The sequence below is a fragment of the Solanum stenotomum genome, chromosome 2, assembly GCF_019186545.1.
Source record: "Solanum stenotomum isolate F172 chromosome 2, ASM1918654v1, whole genome shotgun sequence".
Classification (NCBI taxonomy): Eukaryota; Viridiplantae; Streptophyta; class Magnoliopsida; order Solanales; family Solanaceae; genus Solanum; species Solanum stenotomum.
The window spans coordinates 65,125,293-65,143,458 of record NC_064283.1 but is presented as its reverse complement, the minus strand read 5'-3'; the positions used below and the strand labels follow the sequence as shown (position 1 = coordinate 65,143,458).

Sequence of the window (18,166 nt, the reverse complement as noted above, 5' to 3'; positions counted from 1 at the left end):
TTCAACTATTTTCTTCTGCAGTAAAGAGTATGAAGATCTATCCACGAAGGCCAAGTCAAGGTTTAGTGTCTCCCTGCGAAGTCTTTCACAGCCAATGTCTTTAAAAGACATAGCCAAGACTTGGGATGTTTGTGCTCGTGCTGTAATTTGTGAATATGCACAGCAAAGTGGAGGAGGAACCTTCAGCTCAAAGTACGGGTCTTGGGAGAACTGTTCGATTGCAGCATGATCAAAGACGGAATTATGAGGTTTTCTTCATCTGCCTTCGGCCTTGCTCTCCTGCTGCTACCTCCTATTTTCTGATGGTGATTGCGTAATTGTCGTCTTCCTGAATTGAATGCTGAGATTCATTCTTATATGCTGGTTGTTGCTGGATAAGTTTTTGTACCCCCTTGAGTTGTTTGTACTCAAGTGTGTGGATTTTGCCTTTTGAGGTGTCTGTCCTTCAACTCAAATGACTATTTTATGCAGAATATTTTTCAACATAGCGCTTGTTTGGTACAAGGGATAACTGATCTCAGGATTAGTTTACGATGAGCTTATCCCATGTTTGGTTGGGATAATTGATTTCGGGATAACTTATTCCCCAACCAAACGTGCCCTTGGTGAAATTTTAAGGTTTTAAAACATTGGTTTTTTTATGGCTTGTTCATTGTGGTGATCTGCCTTGATTCATTTTGGAACCATATGAGGTTTATGAATGGGGCACTTACATGATTACAGGAGGAGGAAGTTATAGATATATATCGTTAGACCAACTAATTTACCAACATGACAAAATATATATCTGTATGTATAGGTATGAGTTTTTAGTATGAAGTGTGTGCAACTTATGCACTTTGTACATATTTTATTAGTTAGTCGAAGTGTTTAGGATTATCTGCCTATGCTTATTTACGTCCTTACAGTTTCTCTCAATTTTTGCCTCTTGTCAGAATTATAGTTAAAATTTTTCGTTGAACTTACGAGTAAAACTCAGAATTATTTATTTGCAAAATAAAAGAAGTAGAAAGAAAAAGTGTCAAAATGTTTTGATTAAACTTGATATTGAACTAATTGATTAAAGTAAACCTGGTGGGACGGTTGAGATTCCTATATTCTTAATAAGGTGTTTCGAATTTGGGTTTTGGAAATGAAAGAAATTTTATTGCGAATAATACCACCATTATAAAATCTATAAAGCGATCCGAATTCATCCAACTGCAATATAAATATGCTATAGAAATTTTAAAAAAAAATCAATTATTATCAAACTAGTGACTTTCATACATGGCACTACTAATCTATAGAATAAGACAACATTATATGATAGAATCTTGAAATTAAATATAGTGATAAGACATTTTGTTTGGATAATCATTATTTTAAGGACTAATCACACGCAATTCGAAATTAGTAGTAAATAATAAACTCATATTCCTATCATTCTCATTTCTCTACGTATGAGTTTTGGGAATGAAAGAAATTATATTGTGAATAATATTTTATAAATCAATTTTATAATGCGCGAAACTTAATTTTCAGAATGATTTTTTTTATTAAAAAAATCAATTATAATCAAGATTGAACTAGTGACTTTAATACGTAACATTAGTAATTTATAATATAAAACAATATTATATGATAGAATCTTGAAAATTCAATAGTCATAAAACATATTCTTTGGATAATCATTTTTAAGGACTAATGACACACAATTCGAAATTTAGTAGTATTTAATAAACTCATATTCCTATCATTTTCTACTAAAAATAACAAGTTTCTATTTGTGATAAGGTTTCTGAACATTCCCTTTCTTAATCTAACAACTTTTGTTTAACTAACTTCTTTTATTAGAAACACCTTAATAAAACAATTAAAAGCACAAAAATAGATTTGATTGCTTGTGTTCTCATCTTAATATTTTTCGTGACAAATTTAAGATCATAAAATTATGTTAGATATATATTATTCTCTGTAAATTCTATATGTGTATTATATTTGATATATTATTATTGTTGTAATGACAAGTGTAAGACTATAAAATTTAAAAGATTAAAAATATTATTAATTTACAATCAAATATTGGTAAGTTTTTCTTTAAATTTACATTATGTGTCAAAACAAACTAAGACACTTAAATTAGAACGAAACGAATAAATTATTTTTTTTTAGTTTCTCACTCAATAATTGATATCCGCATTGAAACATGATTAAATTCAAAATGTCGTTAGTATTTTTTTTTATGTGGAATATTAAAACACTCCTTAATAATTACGACTTTACATCTACACCTCAAATTCAAAATCTCAAAATAAGTTAATAGATTCACAATAGTTATTCACATGAAAATCCAATTGAATTTAAATTTATGTCCAAAAAAAATACTTATATTAACGGTTAACGTGCTTCTAATTAACACGACATCATATACAAACTCAAAACTTCTCAATGTATTAACTTACTATTCATATTCAATTAATAAAAGAATAATTTACTGTCCATTTTTATCCTCAACTTTTCCTTTTCAGAGAGGGTAATATACATCACATTCAGGTCTCAAATTTAAATTTTTTCCATATATTAACTACTGCTACTACAACATTCAAATTCAGATTCAAATATTAGAAAAAATTTCATTCATTGTTCATTTTTGCCCTCTATTTTTTTCTTTTTTAAAGTTGATAGTCCGACATCATATTTAAATCACAAATTTATATTTTTTTCATTTATCAACTATTATTATAACATTCAAATTGAGATTCAAATATTAGAAAAGTTTTAATTTATTGTCCACTTTTGTCCTATATTTTTCCCTAATACAACATTTTATTTAGATTGAGATTCAAATATTAGAAGAGTTTTAATTTATTGTCCATTTTTGTCCTCTATTTTTCCCACTAATACAAATATCCTATTCAAATTGAGATTCAAATATTAAAAGAGTTTTAATTTATTGTCTGTTTTTGTCCTCTATTTTCCCCACTAATACAACATTTCAGATTGGGATTCAAATATTAGAAGAGTTTTAATTTATTGTCCTTTTTTGATAATTTTTTAATTTTAATTTTTCACATTACATGTTTTAAATCACAAGATTAAATAATATTTTAGTACATTTGACATGTCTTTAATACAAATCAATTTTTTAAAAAACATTTTTTACTTTCTTAAACCCGAGCATCTTCTAGAAATCTTTTTATCTCCACGAGGTAAATGTATGATCTGCGTACATTCTATTCATCTCATATCAAATATATTCAGTACTATTTATTTTTTAAATTTCTTACTAAATTAAAACATGACAAACAAATTAAAACGGAGAAAAATACATTGTTCAAATGTGGATAATAGAAAAGCTTTAATTCGTTATCCATTTTGGCCCTCTACTTTTTCAGTTTTCCCTCTTTGGAGCGAGTCAATTATTTAATTATTTTTCCCATTTCCCGCTACATATAATAACAAAAAAGTATAATATAAAGGAGTGTGTGGGGAATGGGAAGAGGGAAATTCATCAAATTAACAAAAGCCAACCATTAAAAGCGGTCTCTATCTTCTGTGTCTTTCAATCCTTTGGGTGGCCGTACTCTCTCTCCCCAGTTGTTTTTTCGCCTATCTCTCTCTCCTCTTTCTCTCTCTTTCTGCCTTTCTCTCCATCAGAAAAAAGTTCACTGTAAGTTTTTTTTCCAGTTTTCTGCAAATCTGAGCTTTTTAAAACCCTAACTTTTGAAGAATTCCGAAATGTATGTGTGGATTTTTTTTGTTTTTTGTTTTGTTCATTTTTGTGTTGTGTGGAAATGCGGATGATTATATGAATGTACATATATGGTTTTATTTTTTGGTGTGTGAATCGTATAGCTAGATTTGTTAATTGAATGCGTTGAATCTATGTTTTTGTTTTTGAATTTTCTGATCTGTTGTGGAAATGTTGGTGTGTTACCTGTAGATTAGGGTTTTGAAGTTTTTTTTTTTGTTTTAATAAATGTGTACTAGGTTGGAGGAAATGTAGGTGAGAGTATTAATGTGTGAAGATGTTTATTGTAGTAGAATTAATTGAAATTAATTTTTGGAATTGATTGCAGGGCAATCATGAGCAACGAAGAAGAGAAAAGATGTCCTCTGTGTGCTGAAGAGATGGACTGGACAGATCAGCAGTTTAAGCCTTGCAGATGTGGTTATCAGGTATAGATTCTTTAGCCTTTTCTTTTGTTTTGAATTTCCTGTTATTTATTTTGGTTGAACTGAAATAATAGAGGAGAATGGGATATAGCATGTTTTGTGTTCTGGTTGGTAGATAGTGCTACTGGTATTGAATATATGTTATAATTGAACTGGTATAAACTAAATTTCATTTAAAAAATTATTTCAGTTGAACTAGTTTGCTATTATCTGGCGATTGTAGAAGATTTTCACATTTTTGTGCTAATTTATGTAGACATTTGCTGAGTCTGCTCCAGACTTCATGTATCTAGTATGCGTCTGCCACCTGAATTTGTATTTTTAAATTAGAAATCTTGGTTGGCTCAATCCTAGTTTCCTTTTAATTGCAGTTTTTGGTCTAAAACTTTTTTTACTTTATTGTGCTGATGAGAGAATAAATAACTTAATTACGAGCTTTATTTTGATGTGAACTATTGCTTTAGGTAAGACTAGATTAATGATAAATACATTTTGTGATATCAGGAAATTTCTCCTTTTTTGGTTATAGAATTAGTATATACACTGACGCTGTTCTGCAGCCTTATTTGCTTCTAATTGAATTGAATGAAAGTTTAATTTCAATAGTAAATTACATTCAATATTAGCCATGAGTTACTGTAATAGTGTTCACATTTTTTTTTTTCATGAATACGACTGGAATGGTTTAGACTTCAGTGATCATTTGAAAATATTGATGTATCGACAGACTTAATTTTTGTCAGCTTTGAAGTAGCTCCAGCTCCTAAGAGCACTACATAGAAAACAGTTCCTCACGGGATGGCAACATGCTCTTTCAAGTTAATTAAAATGGATAAAAGATTCTTTCATTAAAATGTGACGTTTGCTTTGTCAAAAAAAAAATTAAAAAAAAATGTGACGTTTGTTGTACTCTGAATGCTAATCTTTAATATTTAGAAAATGGGATAGAGTTCAGCTAGAGAAAGACCAATAGTATGCAATTTTTGTTTTTCTTCTTGACGAATATGATACTGAGTTTTTTCCCCAGAACTCAATTGGTTTCTAAGATCACTTCTGGTGCTATCCTTTATTATTAGACCAATGTATTTTTCTTTAAATGAGGTTCCTGGTAAAGCTACATAAAGACTCTTATTGTTATTTCTAATTTTTAAATATTATTTTGTTGAACTAAGAAAATGTTGATGATTCATATTTAATTTTGATCCAGTTCATAATTTTTGAGCCGTCTAAAGTTAATTGAAAGAATAATTAGGTATATCATTGCTATCACGCTTCCAAGTACTCGATGTGATGTTATCATCACTATTAGATTTTGTTGGAATCTTGGTAAGACAGCTCACTTGATAGTATGATATTTAAGGAAGGAGTGCTAAAATGTGGACTTTCATAATTTTCTTTTTGTGGCTTATATTTTACTATTATTACTACAGGTGTGTCTTTGGTGTTGGCATCACATAATGGACATGGCAGAAAAAGATGAGTCAGAGGGACGATGTCCTGCATGTCGAACAACATACGAAAAGGAGAAAGTTGTTAGAATGCAAACAAATATTGAGAGGTTTTTTCCCTTGTGACTAATTTACTTTTTATGGTGTACGGAGATAGAATATAACTGACAGTTAGCTTCAAACAGGGCAGGGAACAACAATGCCAATAGGAAAAGCAAACAACAACCAAAGGCAAAGCCAAAAACTAATGAAGCCAAGAAGGATCTCACGAATGTTCGGGTCATTCAACGTAAAATGGCATATGTGATTGGCCTGCCTCTAAATCTTGCAGATGAAGATGTATGGAGTTATTTTCCATGTTACCCGTTGCTAATTTCTTTTTGATGAAGTAATTGGTTTTGTTAATTCTAAATTTTATTGACCCTGTAATTATAGGAAAAATTCTTCTTATCCATTTCTCTACTGATGATTTTATATTCTTGAGCAGCTTTTACAGCGGAAGGAATATTTTGGGCAGTATGGAAAAGTTACCAAAATTTCTCTGTCTCGGACAACTGGTGGTGCCATCCAGCAATTTGTTAATGATACCTGTAGTGTGTGAGTAATGCTACATGTCTTGGTTATCTTGGCTTGTGTAGGTTTTTATTACTGAGAGATTTGCTCTTACCGGCTCTTTGTTTCCTTCGATTCAACTAGTCCAAGTTTTGTCTCAAAGGGTGGAACTTCATTTTTTATTTTTCTCTGATGCTATTACCTCAATATGTTCCCATTACTTCATCCTGATTGTCCCTTGTTTGGATCTTATTGCTTTGTTTAGGTCAATATTATTTATCTCATGTTGCAATGGTCTAATGTCTTGGGTTTCTTCATATTTGTCTTGCAGACAATTTTTTTGTTTGTTTTTGGTTTTTGTTTTGCTGAAACTGGGTACGTATTCAGCACAATCTTAGTGCTGCTTCATCAGTTAAATTATACTTTTACCTTTCAAATTTCTTTTTGCTGAAAGCTGTTACATTATCCTTACTAATCTTAATACCAACATAAGGTGCTAAATTGTAGAATCCTTTCAATTGTAGGTGCTTGTACCCTCAGCTGCTTTATTTTCCAGTTAATCTTTGGGTTAACAATTAAAATCTAGATATATATTTCTAAACTCCTGTAGTATAGAAACTCAAATCACTGAACTTCTCATAAAGAAATTTCCAAATTGAGGTTAAAAGGGCAAACCAGTTTGTCACAATTTAGACATTATGTTTGGGTTGTTGGATATTACTAAAGCTCATAATGGTTAACTTGTTATTTCTATTTAAATTATATCAAACAAAATTCAATTAGGATATTGCAAGATGATAACTTTTGATTGTATCAGTAGTTGAGACTTGAGAGAGGTGAACCTGGTGGTGTTTAATTCAAAGGTGGCCTAGCCATGATACATGATCAGTAAGAGGCTAGAAGCCTAGAACTATAGGTGTTATTAAAATACTTCGGTGCTGAAACTGCATGTGGGGGAAAATGGAAGGTTTGATTGAATGTCTCTGTTTGGATTTGTTTTAGTACTATGGAAGTCAGAACTGTTTGACTCTTGGTGTATTCAGTTATTCTTCGCAGTTTCATATAATTGTGCATTTCTAGAGTGTGCATAATTTGCTGTTCAATTTTGGTTTGATTGCATTTCCACCCCTCAGGATTGTCGTTCTCATATTTGATTGTTTTCTGCTTCTTGTTTTTTGCAGATATATTACATATTCAAAAGAAGAGGAGGCCGTGCGGTGTATTCAGTTTGTACATGGTTTTGTCTTGGAAGATAGATATTTGAGGTAAGCATCTCACCCTTTCTTTTGTTTCCTTGGCCAGTGATGTGTACTTGATTTTTCTTACACTAAAAATGGCCTATGCAGAGCATCATTTGGGACTGCAAAATACTGCCATGCGTGGTTGAGAAACACGGTATGGACTGTGATCTGTTTGTGATCACTGTTCTTCTTGTCACTCCCTTTGTGAGAGCATGTTAAAGTTTGCCGAACAAATGAATAACCAGTGTTGACATGCTCCTTTTCTTTTGCGCAGCCTTGCAGTAATCCTTCTTGTCTATATTTGCATAGCATTGGTGCTGATGAAGATAGCTTTGGCAAAGATGATGTAGCTGCGATTCATACAAGGTATTCAAGATACAAAACTTCCCTCCAATACTGATGTGCTCCCTCTGATGTGCATATGTGATCTGAGGTTAATTGAGAGAGCAGTGTATGAGTGCATCACCCGTAATAAACTATAGCTGTCTTATTTTTCTAGTGTCCTCTTTTGGGTGGGATGAAACATAGTGCATAAAAGAAGAATCAGTTTCTCGGTTTTGCAATACTAACTAAATCGGTTTCAATCCAATTGGTGTTCTGCAAGCTTTACATGCAGAACTGGTGTTCCAAGTATATGATTTTGATACTTGGTTGACAAGAATGATGTTCCTGTTGCACCCAAGTAGATATCATTGTGGTCAACTTGCTGTTGAAGGTCTCATGTTACCAGTTCCAAATAAAAACTTGGTACTTAAGGTCTGTTGAATGTCACTCTGCACATGCTAATATCCAGTGACAGATTATTGCCTTTTACTGTAACATGAATATATCTTCCTTGAGAATTGATGAATGCCAACCTGTTTATTTCTTGGTGAGATACGAAGGAATTTTCTATTATGGATAAATAATGAGGAGGTAGTTCACATTTCCCCCTGTTTCCCATTTCTTAATATACTAGGCTGTGATGGCCTGTGCTAGCACAAGCCCAACATCGTAGAAATTGGAACTTTCATTTTTAATGGACTTAATTTTGATATGAAATTGCAAATAATGAAAATTAATACATGTGAGTGACCATCAAATTAGATATAGACATCATCACAGCACATAAACAGAGCTAATCTGTTTATAAATGAAATGACTAATATACTCTCAGCTTGTAATTTAAATTCCATTGAATTGACACATCGAAACCTACAGCTTTTCTGTATGATATAAATAACTGCCTTGTCTTGGACAATTTCAAGCTTTATTTCTTATGCTAATTGAATGTTGACTCTTCAGATCTTCAATGATATTTTTTTTCCAAGGAGTGCCTGCAGATTTGTTCTAGTGGACCTCAGAGGTTCCTGAAGTTTATATATTTCTGTAGTTGGCCTAACTGAAGGGTTTTATGTTATTGTTGCTTTGCATAATAAAATTCTCCTGGGTATAGTCTCAGCATTGGTTTCATTTGTTGGTTATACAGGAATAGAGTTCAACAAATAGCTGGTGATGCCAGTAATATGATGAACCGTTCAGGAAATGTCTTGCCACCTCCAATTGATGAATTATCTAGCACTGGCTTTACATTGACTGAGACATCTAGCATTAGAAATGCAGTAAGTGTAAGAAACCTTGATGTGTAGTTCTGCATGTGAGTTACGCAAAAGTATCTAAACATTTAGCTTCAGTTTCAGCACAAAAGTTGCTGTACTTTTCTTTTATACTGTATGGATTCTTTGGTTTGAACTGCAAAAATATTCACCGAATGCTTTTATGTGATCTAGGATGCATCAAATGATACAGTGAATTACAGTAGCTACATGGCTCATGTAATTCCTCATGATAAGGATGGAGACGCTGGTGGACCAAACAGAATGACTACTTTTGTTGATATTGTCGGACGGTACAATACTTCTGGTGCAGAGAGAGATGGAAATAGCACGGAAGATTGTAGGATTTTGAATTTATCTTCTGACCTATCTTCAGTAACCATTAGCAACGATAATCATAGTCATGAAACATATCCTGATAAAATTTTGTTCAAAGTTCCATCTTCAAATCACGTTGCCAATCATCCGCGAGGCAACCTAAATTTTGTTGAATTTTCAGATGAACCTTACAGGGAAGATTATACATCTTTTGACAGTCAAGGACTGAAGGATCCAAATAATATGGATCAAAAGGCTTTTCTTATGCCATCTTGTTCTGCTCAATCCACAGAGAACTCTGGTGGTCGTTTATTAGTACATATGCCATGTAGTCTGAGTAGCAATAGAATGGATTATGGAGCTTTACATAATCAAGTGGATGAAGCTTCTCTGCCACTTTCATGTGTAAATGCGATATTAAATGAAGGGCTTCACGACTTGAAGTTCCAAAGTTCTGTCAAATCTGATAGGGTTTACAGAAGTTCTACCTCATTTTCCAATGAAGAAATAGTGGAGCACCTACGAAGGATTGATGGTGATAACTTGACGAACTATCAAGATTCTTCATTCAATGCCATAGAAAGCAGTATTATTTCAAATATTATGTCAAAGGACTTGAATTCATGTGATGATTCAATGGCCTTGCGTCGTAGTTTTGTTGGCTCGTATGGTGAATCTGTTGGGAAGCATGGTGCTTCCTGGAATTCTTTGCACAGCGACCAATTAGGGTTCTCTTTTGTGAAGCAAGATGACTTTTCCAGGCAAGGAGGTGATTTGGAGTCGTCTTTTAGAAATATTGGTCAGATGTCAAAGAATTCATCCATCCTTCAGGATTTCAGAGAGAACAAGGATCAGTATGTGCACAAGGCTCCCTATCAAAGTAAGTGTTGGCAGGACTTTTCCTTATTTTATTTAGTAAAACAGTTAGATTTAGCTCCATTTCAACAACAAAACTTGGATTTAGTTCCCTGTATTTACCTTTCATTGATTTTCTTTTCATTTTTATTGGAATCAATTTGACCCTTGCTTGTCTATAGGTTTTCTGTTGATTATTAGAGAAAACCGTGACACTAGCTTCAATTCTTAGCTTTGCTTTATGTTACTGCATTAGTTGCTTTCAGTGAATATATAAAGGTATTTGGTCATAGTTTTGACAAGCTTTCTTGCTAGCTACCCTATCCTTGCTTAGTTTTGACAAGCTTTCTGGCTTCAATTATCCTTGCTTTGTTTGGTATTGCTCTAAAGGGCGAAGAAGAGATGAGTTTTCCAGGCATCAAAATGTATATCAATGAGGAAATACAAAGGGATTTAATGTGTATATGTGTATTTCCTCTGACCTCTATAACTTAACCTACCCAGTTGCTGCGCCATAGTGTTCTGTTACATACTTCTAACTTCTGAGCATCTTTATAGTAGTAGAGTGGTACATTATTGAAAAATATTGCAGTCAATTGATTATTGTATACTGAAATCTCTGAGCTGTCTAACAGTCACCAGACCAAAAGTTTCGGCTCCACCTGGGTTCTCAATGCCCCCAAGGGACCTGCCTCACGGTTTTGCCTCATCTGATGATATAGGAGGAATGCCTCGTGCTCTCTCTGGTAACACCCACATTTAAATTTTTCACAGTTTCATGATACACTGTGTTTTGTTGTGAATGAAGTATATAGTTCTTATACTGCTATTTCTACAAGTAGCCGTTTAGTAAATATTTCTTATACTGCTATTTCTACAGGTAGTCGTTTAGTAAATAGTTCTTCATCAAGTTTGCTTCACACACCATCAACCGGAAGCATTAGCAGTGCAGGTGATATCGATTTTGTTGACCCTGCTACATCAGTCTTTGGAAATGGCAAACCAACAAATGGTTTTGATATATCAGCCTTGGATATTGGGTCAGCTTGTGTGCCACAGAGGAGAGGGTTTGAAGATGAGGCAAGAATCTGGCATCTTATGCAACAAAAATCTTTAGATCAAGGGAAATTCTCTCAACGAATTGCTTCTCAAACACCATCCGTGCATCAGTCACGAAGGTTTCCTAGTCATGGCGGAGATGAGTATCTTGGCCATGATGATATATATGGCTTCTCGTCAAGGATGGTGGATCAACACCAAAGTTTCAATCCATCTTCCTATTCACAATTTCCACAGCAGAAGCTTGCGACAAATGGCCACATCTTTAATGCCTTCCAGCACAATAGCTTGGACGATGTCCATCGCAGTAATGAAGTGGACAGCATGACACAACACCAGTCAAATGATTCATTAGGTTTCAAAAAATTCTATGCTGGATATGGAGATGTGATGTTCCAGACGCCCCGGTCTGGCGATGTATACACCAGAGTATTTGGGATGTAACTCACAAGACACTTTACTAAAATGAAATTGTCCCCAACTATTTTGTGTTGTCTATGTTGTCTGCAGAAAATTATAAATATGTTACCAGTAATTACATACTTGACTAGTATTGGCTTTTTCGAGTTGAGGTGTGGAGGGAATTGAGCCAATTATTTGTTTCTCATTTTCCAATCATCCATTAGCTTATTAAAAAAGCACATTTATCTCATCAGTCCGTATTATATTTTCCTCCGTATTTTATTTTTTTTATATTTTAAAAATTCAAGTATTTTAGAAAAAATTATAGATGCCGCCAATTTTTTTTTTACCAATTATTGTTTGTAGTCTTGTGTTATCACATTTTTTTTGGTTTCCACCTAATATTCGGTATACATATTGGAGCTTTAAGTCTCTGTCTGCATTGAATTTGCTCGTGTAGGGCCCATTCGAGAGAGACTCTCTCATTCTAGTCTTGTGTCATCACATGCCTTTCATTCTTTTTTAATTTGATAGTCTATAGTTATTATATGCCATCCAAATATTTTTTCTTTCATGCTGCTTAATTTATCTTAATCCTGCGTTATTAGTTACTTTTTTTTTTATCTTTGACCTCGATCAGAAATAAATACAAAAATGTAAATTTATGGGTTCATTTAACGATATAAAATTAGTTTTACAATCATATACTTATAGATATTTAAATAAAAAAAATTAATATGTATATAGTGCATGTTCAAGCAAACGCTACTATTCACATGACTTTCATGTTATATGTGCACTTTGATGGTAGACTTTCCAATTTGATATAAATTTACATATTTACTGCATATATGATGTATTAGGTACTTCATGTATAGGGTGCTGACTATAATATATGCAAATGCATAACCAAAGTTTATTAATTATGTATCACAATTTCTTTTGTTTGTTGATTTTTTAACATGGACATATGATTTGAATCACTTGTTGAAATCAATTACACTGGTTCCACCTCTCTCTCTATATATGGATACTAAAATCATATATATAAAATTTATATATTACGTGATTGCATAGTTTGTTGCAAGCCGCACAAAATTTCTACTTATCTAGTATGTTTGTTCATAAATTTTCAATATCTTGTATTCATTACAAAAAGTAGATATTTGACCATAGATTTCAAATATCTTTTACTTATTATAAAAAATAAGCGTTTGACCATAAATTTCAAATATTTTTAACTTTTTATTAAAAAAAATATGGAGTTCGAGTTGTAGATAAAATCACATTTAATTATACTTCTATAAAAAAAATTAGAAAATATTCATATTTAAACTTTAACATTGAATTTGAAATTTTCATCATCAATAAAAACTATTATGACCAAACTACCCCTAATGTTCCTATACATACCAATACACTAAAAAAAAAAAAACAACCTATTTAGCCCTATTTACTTACAAACGTAGGTTCTGTTTCTTCCCCATATCTCTCTACCGTCCGATCTCTCAAACGCTAAAGCTTTCAATCCATCAACTAAGCGCGCCAAATACAAAAAATTAACTTCATTTTCTTCATCTTCTTCTCTGCTGATCCACAAAGCAAACGAACGGAAAATTGAAGAAAATTCAGAAAAAAATTCTGATCCGGTCAACAGTTGAGTCAGCTGCTAAGGTTAGGTTATATAATTTTTTTGTGTATTTTATGGTGGTTGTTTTGTGTTTTTAGGGTTTGAATAGCGTTGTTGTTGAGTATGGCGGAAGTTCCGGCGAGTCCAGGAGGTGGTTGTGGAAGTCATGAGAGTGGTGGTGAACGGAGTCCTCAATCGAATGTGAGGGAACAGGACAGGTACCTTCCGATAGCGAACATCGGTCGTATCATGAAAAAGGGATTGCCTGCTAATGCTAAGATAGCTAAGGAAGCTAAAGATACTGTTCAGGAATGTGTTTCTGAGTTCATCAGCTTCATCACTAGCGAGTAAGTGTTTCTCACTTTGTTCACTTTTACTTATCCAAATACATGAGTATTTTACCACTATACCTATATATTAATTTAATTGATGTGTAGTTTAGTGTTAAGTCTTGTGATATGATTTGGAAAATAAGTAATCAATGACGATATGGAAAAAAATATGCTTTGCTCATGAATATGCTAATATTGACAAGTAAAAGTGAAAATATATTTTAGTACAGTTGAGAAGTAAAAATAAATTGAGGGAGTATATTGCTAGGATTTGAACTTTATGCGTTCTAAATTTTAGTCCAGTGACAGCAAGTGTTCCTAATTGGGTTCTATTTTTGTAGATATTAGTGAATCTTAATACAATCTAGGTTCGGAACCCATACGTTGGCTTGTTGCTCCACCCATGTAATGTTAAGAAAATCGACATGTTTCCATTCCCTTTAGATTGATAATGGGATAAATACAGGTTAGAAGTTCATATAGTGAAAGCACATCCAAGTGTTTAGGACTGTGTCTTTGAGTTCATGAGTTTGATCACCAGCGAGTAAGTGTTGTATTGTAGTATCTGAACTTTATGAATTCTAAATTTTCGTATAGTGACATCAAGTGTTACTAACTGGGTCCTAAATTTAATTTTTATACATATTTAGTGTGTTTCTTAATATAAATACCACATTTGAACTAAAGCAATTGGGTTCGGAACCCATTTGTTGGTTGTAGTCCTCCCCTATAATATTAGGAAAATCAATATGCTTCCATACCCTTGGATTGATAATGGAATAAATACAGGTGGGGAGTTTTGTTAATGAGAACTCATCCAAGTGTTTCAATGAAGAGAAAAGAACAAATTAGTTAAGAGTGACATCATACACTAATCAATACAAGTTAAGAGATTTAAGAGCTTCATATACCTAAGGATTTATTTGAAATTTGATGTACTATTAGTTCATTGTACTTACAAATGTTTAAATTTGAAGTGGTATTCTTGAATCTCGGAGTTCTTGGAGTTAGAATTTTTGCAACCGTATTCTCTGCACATGTTTTCTATGTGTATGGATGCAACTTACATGATTTGCTATATTTGTTGAAACTACCGTGTTTGATGTGCTTATGGATACGACTTGAATGATTTGTGATATATGTTGAAAATTTGTTGTGCATCTACATTATGAGTTCCAAATTTTTTTGAACAAGAACAAAACAATGCTTGTAGCTATTTTGAGCATATCGGAAACATTTGTAGAAAGAGTGCAAGTATTGTTGGTAAGGGCCTAAGAGGTGAGCAAGAGAGGCTGTGCGAGGGATGGAAGAAAAGAATATCGGAGGCATTTGGGGAAGGGAAGAAGAGAAGAAAAAGAGGACAGAATGATTAGGCCCACTATGGGTGACAGAGGAATTTGGAGAAGTGTACATTCACATGTAATTCCACACCGCTTGAAGAATAGCACCAGTTGTCCAAGAATGGCAAATATGATACGAAAGGGTGACAAGGGTCTTTTTGTTGCCAACTTTCAAAGGGGTTCAAAGTTAAACAATATCAAATAGTTGAGGAGAAATTTTAGTCTATTTGTGTACACTTATGTGTGTTTACTATATTCTTTCTTTAGATTAGAGAAATTCTGTGTGATATTTTACTCTTTCTATGGGTACAGCTATTGCTGTTTTAATGGTCAAGCTGTGAATTCCAATCCATCTATATTCGCTGAGTCTTCGAGTGAGGACTTGTGTATTACTGTACATGTTAATAGATGATTGCAAATCGAAAAAATGTTGATGAATAATGGTTCTGAGATAGCAGCTTTCTTTGAACTTAGATGTGATATTTATTGATGACATTGAAGTTGTAGTTTGTGGTCTTGCATGTGATTTTAAATGTGTTTCTGTCTTTTACAGGGCAAGTGACAAGTGTCAAAAAGAGAAGAGAAAGACGATTAATGGAGATGATTTGGTATGGTCTTTGACCACCTTAGGATTTGAGGACTACATTGAGCCACTAAAGGCCTATTTGATTAGGTACAGAGAGGTAATTGCAGTTCCTCCTCAGTTACTGATGATAAGTAAGCTTTGATAAATGAAGAGATCTTGATATTCTTGTGCGTGTGTTTATAATCGACAACTAAAGAGAGACAGAATAGTTCTTTTCTGCTCATCTGGAAGATTTGCTGTGTATCAGTGGTCTATATGAACTTCCGCTGTAGTTTTGAAGAACTTCTTATTTGACCCCGTGTTATTATCCAATTATCAACTGATCAATGTCTCTTTTTCTGGTGATGAATCATTCTATTTGCTGGGCTGTGGGTTAATCATGGTATTGCAGATGGAGGTATGCATTGCTTCCCCGCATCAATGATATAGAGTTGCTTATTGTCTTTACCTCTGATATGTCACTAGCTATGCCTTGGGGATTGTTTCTAATGTCAGGGAGACACCAAGGGATCTTCTAGGGCTGGAGATGCGTCTGCTAGAAACGATCTGGTTGGAGGTCAGCTCAGTCCCACTACACAGGTAAGAGGGTACCAAACTCTCTATTCACCATGTTCTGGTATGCTTAACCCTTATAGAATTAAGTAAATAGGTGTTACTATTTTGACTCCTATTTTTCGTGGAAAATGGCAGTTTGTCTATGATGGGTCTTTTTCACAAGGCTTTGACTATGGGAACTCTCAAATGTGAATTTCTAAGTAAGTGCTTCTTCATTCTCTTCCTCTTGTTGCAAGTGTTTAGATATTAGATAAATAAGAATGACTTCTGTCAGAGTAAGTTGTCATACTAACCTTGCTCCTCACTATGTTTTCTTTTAGCCTTTATTTATAACATCTTTTGAGTGAGGAAAATCATTGGGTTATCATCCTTATATTAATTTTGATTTTCCATTGGAGCTAATTAGTTCCTGTATGTACCCTATGATGGTCCCCTTTCCTCCCCCACTATTAATTTATATATGAGGTGCACATGGAAAGATTTAAATAAGAGACATTTGCCTTTTTACATTCTTTAGGGCGAGATAAACAAATATAGAGCTAACTGTTCTTAACTTGTGCTGGTGGCAGAGGGGTTGCTGCGTGTGTTCTGGCTCTGGGGTGGGTGGGTCTTCCCTTTCTCAATTATGACGTACTCGGTTAGGACCTCAACTCAGTACGCATAGAAGTACAAGGACAATTTGCTAGAAGTAAAAAAAAAAATTGGCTGACCAAAACATTTTTAATCTTCCCTTCCTCCGGCAGTAGTGTTGAGGAGTTTTGGATGTTCTGTTTAAAGGTTACTTTGGATCTAAGAGCTAGATAAAGTTGTCTTATAATATTGTAGTATTAGTATTGACATCATTTTTATGGGCAGACGTGAGCAAGAAAGGATAGTGAAGTAAAAGAAACATAATCATATGTAGAAGTGTTATTTTCCAGTTTGTTTTACTTACCGATATTTCATAAAAGAAGCTTACCTGGCTTTGGGTTCTTCTTTATTTAGTTTGCTCTCTTACTGTTTTTTTTTAATAAGTAAGCAAGCAACAAAGGCAAGAAACTAGAACTGTCTAGGTACAGTGAAGCTACAAGAGTGTAATTGTTCCTTATAAATCTGGTAAGGAGTTGAGCAAGAGTAAAATGTCTGTAGTATACATCTTTCTTTAATATACACCAAAAGGCAAATAGTTACAACTGTTCTATTTCAAGAGACGTACTGTAACAAATACTAGGTTTAATTGATTGCAGAGAAGACTATAGTTTGGACAATGGGTAGATTAAAATTGGTGGTCATCGAGCTTGCTACCTCTCAAAAAGAGAGGGGTGGGGGAGATGGTTGCCTACCTCTCAATAGCGTGTATAAAGGTAAGATAAGTTGAAGCTTATTTTTGGGGAACTACAAATAAAAACTGTGCTTTGATTTGTGTTGAGGTTTGCATACACTCTACTTTCCCCAGACCCACTTATGGGATTACACTGGATTTGCTTCTTGTTGTTGTTGTTGTTATACAAATACAAACTGTAAATTAGTATTAGTATGAATTAAGAAGATTCTGTTGTGCGGAACATAACTTTGATACTCTTGCTTCTCTGTTGCTGTCTTGATAGTTGAATTAAAGTGCTGATTATTTTTGGTCGATTTGCAGAATTACAACGGTTGCTGATGCGAGTATCTTCTGCCTTCCGTTCATGTTGATCTATGTACTAAGCCATTCAATGGTTGCTGATAATATATGTTTGAAAGCTCTAGGAACCGAAAGTATGCTGCAAATCTTGAATTTAGCCATACAACAAAACACTTTATTTTCTGAACTTCTCTTCCAGTACTTTGATGCTCTGTACATGTAACATGTAATTTGGCTTTTATTGTTGTAAACTGAGAGCAATCTTCTTTTTCTGCAAAACTTGCTAGGTTCTATGGGTGAGTGACCTTAACTTTTTGTATGAAGTTGCTTTTAAGACATTGCTTTGGAAGTTTACAGAAATATTCTTGGTGTTTTTATGATTAGAAATAGTCACCATGCAGCTGCATATTTATAAAGGGCACTCCGATGCACAAAGCATCCCCCGTTAGTAGGGTCTGGGAAAAGGGCGACACTTGAAGAATTGTGATATAG

At 33.5% G+C, this 18,166-nt stretch overlaps 3 protein-coding genes across 21 annotated transcripts in view; all 3 read left to right on the top strand.

Annotated features, from left to right (window-relative positions):
* The window catches only part of LOC125854978 (mediator of RNA polymerase II transcription subunit 15a), a 162,868-nt gene extending 162,484 nt beyond the window's left edge, over positions 1-384 (top strand). For all 18 annotated transcript variants that reach the window (XM_049534607.1, XM_049534605.1, XM_049534604.1 and 15 more), the window contains one exon: positions 22-384. In XM_049534607.1, coding sequence (XP_049390564.1) covers positions 22-229 — 208 coding nt within the window. In that variant the 3' untranslated portion in view covers positions 230-384. The remainder of the gene's footprint in view (positions 1-21) is intronic.
* A 3,207-nt stretch (positions 385-3,591) lies between these two features.
* LOC125854557 (uncharacterized) lies at positions 3,592-11,833 on the top strand. Of its 2 annotated transcripts, none has more exons than XM_049534144.1 (12): positions 3,592-3,722; positions 4,062-4,161; positions 5,589-5,716; positions 5,792-5,945; positions 6,094-6,203; positions 7,340-7,423; positions 7,505-7,553; positions 7,674-7,765; positions 8,868-9,006; positions 9,169-10,192; positions 10,803-10,913; positions 11,048-11,833. In XM_049534144.1, coding segments are annotated over exons 1-12 (2,616 nt in total). In that variant the 5' UTR covers positions 3,592-3,720; the 3' UTR covers positions 11,671-11,833. The 2 variants fall into 2 exon arrangements, with proteins under 2 accessions (XP_049390101.1, XP_049390103.1); XM_049534146.1 differs by having other exon boundaries at positions 3,670-3,722; positions 8,868-9,000.
* A 1,242-nt stretch (positions 11,834-13,075) lies between these two features.
* On the top strand, positions 13,076-18,019 carry LOC125855441 (nuclear transcription factor Y subunit B-10-like). Its single transcript, XM_049535165.1, has 7 exons — positions 13,076-13,289; positions 13,357-13,605; positions 15,484-15,613; positions 15,908-15,913; positions 16,012-16,095; positions 16,207-16,271; positions 17,696-18,019. Exons 2-6 carry the CDS (start codon positions 13,382-13,384, stop codon positions 16,261-16,263), a joined length of 501 nt encoding a protein of 166 aa, XP_049391122.1. The 5' UTR covers positions 13,076-13,289; positions 13,357-13,381; the 3' UTR covers positions 16,264-16,271; positions 17,696-18,019.
* Positions 18,020-18,166: the final 147 nt, after the last annotated feature.